At 50.7% G+C, this 10549-nt stretch overlaps 1 protein-coding gene across 1 annotated transcript in view; it reads right to left on the bottom strand.

Annotated features, from left to right (window-relative positions):
- Positions 1-1042: 1042 nt before the first annotated feature.
- Positions 1043-10549, bottom strand: part of Trabd2b (TraB domain containing 2B) — a 200207-nt gene continuing 190700 nt past the window's right edge. The window contains exons 6-7 of the mRNA XM_090334889.1: positions 9823-10083; positions 1043-1420 (exon numbers count right to left, since the gene is read on the bottom strand). Coding sequence (XP_090191015.1) covers positions 1216-1420; positions 9823-10083 — 466 coding nt within the window. The 3' untranslated portion in view covers positions 1043-1215. The remainder of the gene's footprint in view (positions 1421-9822; positions 10084-10549) is intronic.

Genomic DNA, 10549 nt, shown 5'->3' with positions numbered 1-10549 from the left:
GCTAGAGCTCCCTGGCCACAGGGACCAAGGGGAGGGGTAACTGGTCACATGGTCTCTGTGGCTGGCAGGGGAAGCCTGTAAAGATACTGGTTTGGATGAGATCCACCTCCCTTAGAGCTTCCTTGAGGCAAAGAGAACATGGCAGAGCACAGATCACAAAACGAGAATCACTTTTCAGGTCGCACTGTGAAACAGGAACCATTCCAACTCACAGCACTTGTGTGAGGATCTGTGCTAGAGGAAGTACACGAAATACCTGCTACACTTTGGAATTTGGACAAATGGGTCTTGTTCCCACTATGACTACAAAAGGTGACTCCTACTGGTCCTGTCCCTAAAACTACCTCTGTGCCCATCCCCATCCTTTGGTCCAGCTTGCTTCACTCGGCTGACTTAAACAGTCCCTCTTAAACCCAAGCTGGGCCAGTGACAGTGACACTGGAACTGAGAGACTGTGCTCACTCTCCCACAAGCTTTGTGACCTTGAGTGGTCCTTCTTGTTCTCTTTGGCTCTCAGTGTACTCATCTCCATAGGACTGGAGTCTCCCTCAGCCCCAGCATCCCTCACTCCCAACCCCCACTTTGGCTGAAACACTCACTCAGAGGTCTGGAGGGCCAGTCTCCAGACAATCAAAGGTTTCAAAATAGCAGCATTCTCTTTCCTAAAGCATCTTCCTGTACCCTGGATACATCCAGGAAGGGGAGGACGGTCAGCGTCCATGTCTTCCTTGAGCCTTCAAATACAGCTTCACAAAAGCTAAGCTGGCCCTTGGAGGTCCCCACAGTGGGAGAAGCCAAGTCCAACCTGGGACGATCTTAGGATCCGCAAGCAAGACAGTATAAAGCCATGATCATGGGTCAGAGGTCACAAATGTCTTGGCCAACTGGATCCTCTCCTAGGTTGGCATTGGGGCTAATTTCAGGGATCACAATATAGGTCACATAAAAATAGTTTTTATCAGTAGAATAAATACATTGCTCTTTTTTAATACGGACACATATTTTACAAAAGAGCCCCATAGCACTATGGGAAATTAAGACCTTCTACAAAAAAGAAGATGTAATTTGGATACAATAAAGCTCTAGTGTTCTAACGGTCCTGTGTGGACTGCCTCGAGGTGTCAGATACCCTCAAAGGTGGCAGCAGGGGCAGTGGGTATGGCTGCAGACCTGCTGTGGTTTGTTTCTCTGGCTTCTCGGAAGTGGTGGCTGAGGTCAGGAGGGCCTGAGGGTATGCAGCAGGAAGAGGGCAGCGATGGTGACGGTGACGGTGGGGCATTGGCCCAGGGTTGTTGCTGAGTTGTTGGCAGGCCCCAAAGAATCCTGCTTTTGGAGCTGGTCTGAGAGCTGGAAGAGGGGCTTGGCAGTCTCAGAGCTGGGAGTGGGCTGGAGAGGCAGTGGAGGTGGTGAGATGGTGGTGCTAGAAGGGAAGAAACACAGGGCAGAGTGACTGTCAGCAGCCTGGTCCTGGGCAGAGGCTGTTGGTGTCCAGCTATGCCTTGATTAGAAGGAGAAGGAAACATGGGGATTGGATGGGGAGGATGAGCAGCCCAGGGACCCCTAGCCAGTCCAGCTGAGCTCCTGTGCCACAGTCCAGAGAGGGCGGGCAGAAAAAGCCACAGGGATTGGGGTTCCCAGGTACTCTGCTGCCACATCTGTGACAGGTGGGCCCTCTGCTGTGTCCTTTCCCAGGCTGTTAACAGAACAAAACCATCATTTTTAATGTAGCCATCAGTATAACCAGCAGGTGCCAACATGAACATCCCAAGATCTAGGACTTCACAAATAACTTTTCCTATCCTCACAACAAACCTTCAAACTGGGTCTCATCATTCCGGCTCAGCAGATGAGAAAATGTGATTTCAGAGACCACCTGGTAGCCAGGTCACAGAGGAAAGTGGGCTGGCAGGTCCATGGGGTCGGAGCTCTATGTAGGGGTTGTTAGAGTGGCGATCCTTCACGAACCTGGGCCCAAGTGGGCCCAGGAAAGAGACAGAAAAAGATGAGCAAAGAGACAGGGACTGGGGGCAGTGGCAATGATAGTAGGATAAAAGAGACCACCAATAAGTCTGGTGGACCTGTACCTGAGGGACAAGCTCTGAGATGAAGAAAGAGGCTGGGGGCTCAGGCAGTGGCCAGTCTATAGGGAGCTCCAATAGGTAAAAGGTTAATGGAGATGTAGACAGAAGATGCAGTGAACCCAGCCAGGAAGTTAACAGTAGCAAACATGGAGATGGGCGCCAGTGAGGCTTTGAAGAGGAGGGGTGCTATGCAGAGAAGAGCCTCACGTGGACAGGCACCCCTAGCAGGCAAGAGAGCCCCTTCTCAGCCTCACCTGTGCTGCCTCTGTGAAAGTGCTGGTCATGCACTAGCCTTTTACCCTCAGGAGCCATTGTTACCTATGTACTTGGGCACAGAGGTTAAGTAACCTTATACAGCTGGGCAGGTAGAGGGTGCTCCTCTCTGGGCCTAGTAGACCGGAGGCGGGGCAATGTCCATGGGCTATGCAGCCCATGGTGGTCTCCTCCATGTGGGGCCCTGCCCAGTTCCTGATATATACCCCAGGTCATCTGAGGGCACCAGGTCTACGATTCTCTGGGCTGGTCCATGAGGTCACACGGCAGACTATAATCACTGTAGAGAGGGGTGGAATCATCCTCACCACCTGGGTGGAGGCTGGTAATAGCTCAGGCTAGCCTCAGCCTGGGTGGTTAGATCACCAAGCACGCTCCTGTCTCCTCACAAATTCAGGCTGGGACCTCGGCGAGGAAGTGGACATCCAAATGATCCAGCCAGATGGAACCCACTCCACTCTGCCTCTCTAGCCTGGCGGGTTCCCTGGCCAGAGGAACTCACTGAGTCTTGCATTAGAATCTTCCTAATCCGGAGTCCATGGGTGTGATGTCACAGAATCATCTGTCTTTGGAAAGTTCTGGAGCAGCTATCTGGAGAGGAGGGAACAAACTTTTGTCCCACTCAAATGTGTGTGGGAAAAGCATATTCCTTAAGAGGGTGTGCATGTAGAAGGGAGGTAGGCCAAGTGGCTTCTAGTACCTCTCTTAATTCACAGAATCCAGCGTGGCTTGCCTGTTGCCCATGTCAGCCTTTGGACTATGTGAGGCCTTCATGGTTTCAGTGCACTGGGCTGAATATATCTTCCACCGCACCCCTGCCCTCCTACCAGCCCAGGCATACCACTGTCCCTCATTTATGGTGCTTGTCTCACTCATGCACTTCTCTGGGGGCCTCTGATCTGCCCCACATTCCTCAAGGACACCTGGTAGAATTAAACCCTTGAACATTTCTTACTGACCTGGTTGCATGTTAAGTATATAGTATATGAGGGTGGGATGGGCCTCTTTCTGTGAGGTCTTAGAGCAGTGCCTGGCACTCGGGAAGTGTGAGATGATGTTGGCTATTTTCAGTATTGTTATTACTTGTGTGTCTCTGTCTTGTTATTAATATACCGGTCCCTATTTATGGAACACTGAACGTGCGCTGGCAGACACAGTAATGAGACGTCACAATTGTAGCGTTGAGCACTATCACTACTGCTGCAAAAGGGAAACTGAGCTCAAAGAAGAGGCTTCTTGTAAGTCAAGATGGGCTGGGGCCAGCTGATAGCCCAGCCCGGGCTGGCCAAGGCATTGTCCTGCTTGAGCCCTGCAAGCCCTGAAGGAAGCTGTTTCTTATACAGAGCTTGTCCACCTGGGATGATCTTCCAGGGTTGGCCTGGGGTCTCATTGAAGTCTCAGTCCCTGAAAGGCATCAGTGATTGCCTCCTGTGGGGATCACTAATTCACACCCTATCCTTCCTCTCTTTTCTAGTGAGAAACAAACCTAAACCTAAAAAACATGAAGTCCATAAAAATTCCATGTTTCAGCCTGGGCAGTTGAGTAGCTCAGAGGTCTGGCTTCAGGGGAGCTGAGGCCCAAGCTGGCCCTGCCGTCAGCAGACAGGCCCATGTAGCAGTTATGAAAGCTATGTCTCACAAGGCGCCCAAAGGCATTTTCTTTCACACTTTGAAACCCAAAGATGAAAACTCTCCCTTGGAGCCTGAGTGGAGTTTTTATTGCTTGGAAGAAGTCCCAGGGAAATGAGGTGGGACTGGGGGGGGGGCGGGTGTGATCCCCTTCGAGTTACCCCCACCTGCTTCCCAGCCCAATCTGCTCACAAAGTCAGTCCCCCAGTCCAGATCCCCACCCCCTCCTGGGCTCATGCTGGGGAAAATTGTCTCATGGCAAAGCAGCCTGTGGGCCAAATCAAACACTCTTGAGTGTTCTCAGGCTCTGCAGATGGCTGGCACCAAAGGGCCAAGTCTGCTTAGAGCCGACAGGGCCTCTAGCTGAGTGGAAGATGGATGCCCATGCTAGCTGGGGTGCATCCATGGTTTGCTCTCTGCCTTAGGGCAAGCATTGTAAGAATGAAGAAACAGGACTGGAGGACAAGAAAGGAGCAGGAGCAGACCCAGGGACTTTCAACTGTTTCTAGCAGTTCAAAGCCCAAAGACCTAAGGCAGAAGCCCAAAGGGAAGCATAGCATAGAGAAGCAAGGCCAGTGCCAGAGGCAGTGTTGGCTGCCTGCCTCTTGTGGCCTCTCCTAGAAGATCCCTGGAGCAGAGGTGATCAGAACCAGAGCTCTCCAAGAGGACTCGGCACTGGGCGTACTAGCCTTGGTGTTCTGGTCCACACAGTGGGCTAGTATCTATGCCTGGGTCTGGAGGGTTCCCACCTTTTGTTTTTCATATTCTGTACACCAAAGATGAAAACTCCCTGTGGAGCCTGAGTGGAGTTTTACTGTTTCTAAGTTATTCCAATGAAATGAGGTGTATCTAGAGAGAAGGATGGGCGTTCAGATATCACCTTGGAAATGTTTGAGGAGATACAGAAATTAGGGGAATAGGGCTTCCCTATTCCCTGATGCGACTTCTGACTAGACTTTAGCCTCTCTGGGCCAAACAGATAGGAAACAGGCAGACAGACTACTGGCATAGGGAGCCTGTCTGCAGCTTGACCTCCTGGGACCTAGGACCTGCAGGCCTTTGCACCTCCCTCATGGTCTCCTGCAATAGGAATGCCTTCATCCTTTCCTATAGTGAGGACTATAGACAAGCTTCTGCCATGTTTCCTAATACTACTTTAGAGGGGACTTGAAGGGGAGGAACCTGCCTATCCCTGGGACAGAAAACCAGACCCAGAGAGAAGATGAGACTTGCTAGGATTTCAGAAGAGATGAGGTTTGGGTTGACTTTTTTTTTTTTTCAGTGGAAAGCTCTGGAGAGCCATCTGTGTCTCTTCTATACCAACACTCACCACAGAGCTTAAGGATCAGTACAGGCCCAGCATATCCCCGTTAGATTGGGGGTGAGTTCCGCAGCCTCCACCCAATGGCTTATGTAAGGCTTTAAGCCTAAGACACACCAAGGGCCTTGAGCAGCCACCTGCTGGGGAGAGGGAGGGTGGGGTTTTCCAGGCCAGTGATGGTACAAGTGAAAGTCTCAAAGCTCAGTGTTAGTGAAGGCAGCTGTTACAGTGTCACTACTGGGCTGGCGCCAGCTTCTTGCTTTACAGGCTTCATCCCACTGAGCTCAGCTCCAAAGCAAGTTCAAGGAAAGGCAGGGACGTGAACCCTATTCAGCCTGTTGTCTGTGCTTTTATTCAGTGAATGGTTTGGTTTCCCATTACTCACGGAGCATCTCCTACCTCCAGGTGAGGGCAGGATCCCATCACACTAAAGATTTGGACTGCCCCGGACCACCCTAAGAGAAGGTGTGATTGTATGAGGAGGAACCAGAGTTAGAGAATTTAGACTGGAAGGGCAGGTCAGCAGGAGATGTGCAGAGCCCACTTAAGGAAAGGAACATTATGTTTCTTCCCCTCTTTGAGGCATGTGTGCTCAAACCTTAAGGGAAAGTAAAGCCAACAAGGCAATGATCTCTGAAGCATGCAGTCCTTGTACCTGCCTGGAAGCTCTCCCCAAGGCCCCGAGCCTTGCTGTGGTCTATGGAACAGCACTCTCTTCTCTACCACTGTGGATGCTTCCAGTAGGGGTGAGCTACCACTGTGTGTGTGTGTGTGTGTGTGTGTGTGTGTGTGTGTGTGTGTGTGTGTGTGTGTGTGTAAATAGTTACACAAGGGGATTCTGTCTCTCTTTCTGTGACTCTGTGTCTCCATCTGCCCCCACCCCCCCGCCCCTCTCTCTGTCTTGTGGACTCACAGAGCAAGGGCTAGCATGTCTCTAACCAAGGCCCTAAATGCAAAAAAATTAAAAAAAGAACACTGCAGGCCCACTTTCTGTAGAAAAGGCCCCTTCTCTAACCCCTATCTCTGTCCTGCTCTGGCTTTCAGAGGTGGGGCTGGGGGGATCCTGAAGAATGCTCTGGGGCTTATGCAGCCATCTGTGGACACACACTCGGCCTTTTCCACAGGTCTCCATAAATCATTCTGCCACGGGCTGCTGCTTCTCTAAACTTCCTCTGCTCTGTTTACATCTCGGGTAATGAGGGGCGAGGGGAGGCCAGCCTGTTCCAGGTGGTGTCCCCGCCAGGCGTTTGCAGCCTACATCTCTGGTGCACTCTCTCCTCCTTGTGCTCATATGTGCAGTCAACAACCCCTCAGCACAGCCTGGGTGACTGCTATGCGGATGATAATGCCAGGAGGGAGGATCACACAGAGCTGGAAGGAGGAAGGGAACTCTCAGTCAGGTGAGGGAGGGAAGGGCACACTTACATAGCTGGGGACACATATGACCCTAAATTTTAGACCAGGATGAGGGCTCTGACTCTCTGCATGTCCCTAGCAGGTTCCTTGATCTGGCTAGGTTTGTTCCTTTGCACATAAGAGGCCTGCTTTCTATGACTCTTGGTGGGACCTGGATGTGATGGATGACAGAGTCTGGCACAGAGCAGAAGCTTGATAAAGACCTGATTGCAGGCCTGCTTGAGCAGAGAGAAGCAGGTCCAGAGCAATGGAAGGAACAGGGTATGGCTGGCCAGTACATAAGCTGGTGAAGACTCGAGGAAAGAGGCAGAAATAAAGCAAGGGCCCTGGGCAATCTTTCTGGTGGTGGAGGGGGAAATGCAGGATCTCAAGCTGAACAGGGACAAGAGACTCCAGTCAGGAGACCCATCAGAATTCTGCTGTAGAATCACAGGCAAAAGAGGAACAGGGAGAAGTAGAAAGGAGAGACAGGGGAAGGAAATGACCCCCCACCCACACACCCCAGGAATGAATTGAAGGATGATGGTTTGTTAGAAGGGCTGTAATGGGCTCCAGGTTGTCCTAAAAGATCTCTTCTCTGTTCCCTCTCAGAAAATTGGAGCTGGGTGGCAGTGGCTCACACCTGTAATCCTAGTTACTCAGTTCTGAACCACGATCCTCATATCTCACCTATCCCCACAGCAAAGTCGATAAGATTCTTACCTCCAGTTAATCACCAACATGGTTCAAGTGCTAGAACCCTACCCTTGAGTGAAAAAATGCAGTGCCCAGGCCCTGAGTTCAAGCTCCATCTCTGGCAAACAAACCAAACAAAAAGGAAACCTGGGGATTCTAGGAAGATAGAACGAATCCTCAGGAGCATTGGAGCCTGTACTCTGGAGGGTGGGGGTGGGGGTGGGCTGCTTCCCTTAGTATCAGTGGGAAACTTGACAAATGGGCTTCTCTTTGGGGGAAAATGCCCTCTTTAACCTGACCCATGGGAAGAAAGTCAGCCAAGCACTATTTAACTGTTTGGATGGAGAAGGGATTCCCTTCTCACCAAAGAAAAGCTGTTTTCTTCTCTTGAAACCAGGTCCTGTGTTTCAGATCCACGTGTTGTGGAAAGGAAACCATTTGGAGTCATTTGCCCACATTTACCTTTCAGACATACTTAGGAGTGGGGAGGTTGTTGCTGGAGCTGACAGGCCAGACTTTTGTCATTCCATGGTTTGGACCTACCATGGGCTGGGTCTCTGGCAAATCGACCAAGGCTCTGAGTGACCAGCTAATAATTAAGGCTCTTAATGCACTGCCAGCTTCTTGTCTTGCCTGTCTGGTGGCTTGCAGGTCCTGTTCACAGCTGAAAGGAGAGACTTTTTCTGTAACTCTTGGTTATAAGGGGACAGCCCATGCTGGTGCCTGACCCAAATGTGTGCCAGCCAATACAGCCACAGTAATGCCTCCATCACAGTAGTGCCTCTGCTATGGGCAGACGGGGCTGGCTAAGGCTCTGCAGAAATGTATTTTTCAGGCTCTTCCAAACCAACACCCAAAGGCTCAATTAGCTTGACTCTTACTTGCTGGAAGTCCTTTTAACACAGGGTATGATTAGGGGATGGACTATCTTAACCTTTTGTCAGTGACTCAGTAGCTTGGCAACACAAAGAACCAGGGGCCATCTTCATATTTTTGTTCCCTGGATCTCCTGCAGCCATGGACAAGTGTTTCAGCTCCAGGCCCCAGTTAGTATCACAAAGTGTAGAGTAGAGCCAGAGCTTCCTAAAGCTTCTCAGAAGACTGTCCTTGACCCTTGCCTATAGATTTCCACCCATGAGGAGTTGGAGATTGGCCATTTTTTTTTCCTTGAAGGCTGACCCTCTATCACTTGAGCTGTATCTCCATTTCTAGCTTTTTTCTTATTAATTAGTGATGATGAATCTCCTGGACTTCCCTGACTGACTGGTTTCAAACCATGATCCTCAAATTACAGCCTCCTAAGTATCCAGGATTACAGGCATGAGCTTTTAGTGTCTGGATGGATTTGCTTATTTGACAAGGTAATTCTGCCCCAACACTGAGGCTTGAACCCAGGGCCTTGTCACTTACTTGGCTTGCCTGCTTTGCCAGTACTCTACTATTTGAGCCATCCCTTCAGCCCTACCCTTGCTGGTTAACTGGAAATGGAGTTTCTTGGACCTAGCTGGCTTCCAGTCATGATCCTCTAGGTCTCAGCCTCTTGAGTAGCTGGGTTTCAGACAGGCATGAGCTGTTTACTGCTCTTGGCTTCCCAAGGAGATTCTGATGGCCATTTTTGGCTAAGAAAATAAAGCATCACCACCATCCCATCAGAGATGTATAAAAGAGATTCAACTGGAAATCTAGAAGTGAATAAATTCTGCTATCAAGGGCTGGGCTTCCACAGTGAGCAGGATTCACGGCCCTTCCCTGGGACCTTGCCAGTGCTCTGGCAACGACTCTGCATGGAGAGTCCCACTGCACAGGGAGACGCTGCTGTGTTGAGAGACTGCAGACAGAGGATGGCAGAAAGCTAGGACAGGCTGCGGGGGATGGTGGTGGCAGGAAGGGCATAGAAACGTAGAGAGGTTCTCAGGACACTAGTGTAACTTCTGCACCTGCCTGTTCACAAGCTTTGCCATACACTCTAGATGAAGTCTTTCAGCAGCTACCATATACGTCAACTCTTTCTCCAAATGGGGAGCCCTTCCAAGTGCCCTAGCTGGGGTGTTTAGGCTTATACCTTGGAGACACAGGGGGACCAAACGTCTCTGTATAGTAGTTTGTTCTATCTTTTTGAGACAGGGTTTCACTAGCTTTGAAATAGCAGTCTTTGTGCTCTCAGCTTCTCAAGTGCTGGGATTATAGGGGTGTACACTATGCTCAGCTAAGTTATTTCTTTTCAAAGTGCAGAGAAAGGTATTTGCCTCTTGTTTGGGGCATAAACCGGGCAAGTCTGCATGGTGACCAGTGGAATCTATGAATAGAGAAGAGGCAATCCAGAAGAGACCACGCTGACATCCCCTCTCCCACTTTGTTCAGATTAGATCCCAGCTGGTGCCAGTGTACCTGGCCCTGGGGACAACCCACCCAGTCAGCCCTGCTCACCTGTCCTCGATGCGGACCCAGAGGTCGTTGAACTGCCGTGGCCGCTGGTGCTTGTTCTGCCTCTTATGCCACTTCTTCTGTCGTCCAAACTCCTCCAGCTGGCTGAGACTGTCTGGAAGCAGGAGATGTGGGGCTGGGTCCTCCTCCTCAGGTGGGGCAGTGGGGGTCACTGAGGGTGCTGTGGGGACAGTGGCTGGGGTCGCTGGGGCTGGGCTGGTGGAGGTCCCCTCGGGAAGGGGTGCTGGGCTTATGGCAGCAGGGCTGGAAAGGGAGGTAGCATATGAGTACATGATTGGCAAGGCGATTTATCATGGCAGGAGAAAATACCAGGCTGCCTCGATGGGCCCCGTGAGAAGGACCCAGGAAAATCACTGTCTGGTACTTGGTTTATCAATATCTCTTCAACATGAGGAGATACCTTCACCTCACTTGCATAGAGCCAGATGCTCTATGGTAACAGTAACCAGCCTGGTTTAGTAGTTAGTAGTATCCATATCACTTGGGCTATTTTTAATGTATCCGTCCATTTACTTGTAGGTGTCAGTGCATGTCTACTGTGTCCCTTTGCAGTGGAGGCACGACAAGACTGGGTCATTAGGGATGAAGCTGGAGGCAGGTAGACATAGGCTCACATCCCACTGCTCAGCTCTCAGCCTGCTCTGATCGACTAGAGTGATCAAGCCATCCCCAGCATGATCCATTAGTCATCCCATGAAGACGTAAAAGG

This window comes from Megascapheus bottae, chromosome 6 (assembly GCF_031878675.1).
Source record: "Megascapheus bottae isolate mThoBot1 chromosome 6, mThoBot2.hap1, whole genome shotgun sequence".
Classification (NCBI taxonomy): Eukaryota; Metazoa; Chordata; class Mammalia; order Rodentia; family Geomyidae; genus Megascapheus; species Megascapheus bottae.
The sequence above is the reverse complement of the archived record's forward strand: the minus strand, read 5'-3'. Positions and strand labels throughout refer to the sequence as shown.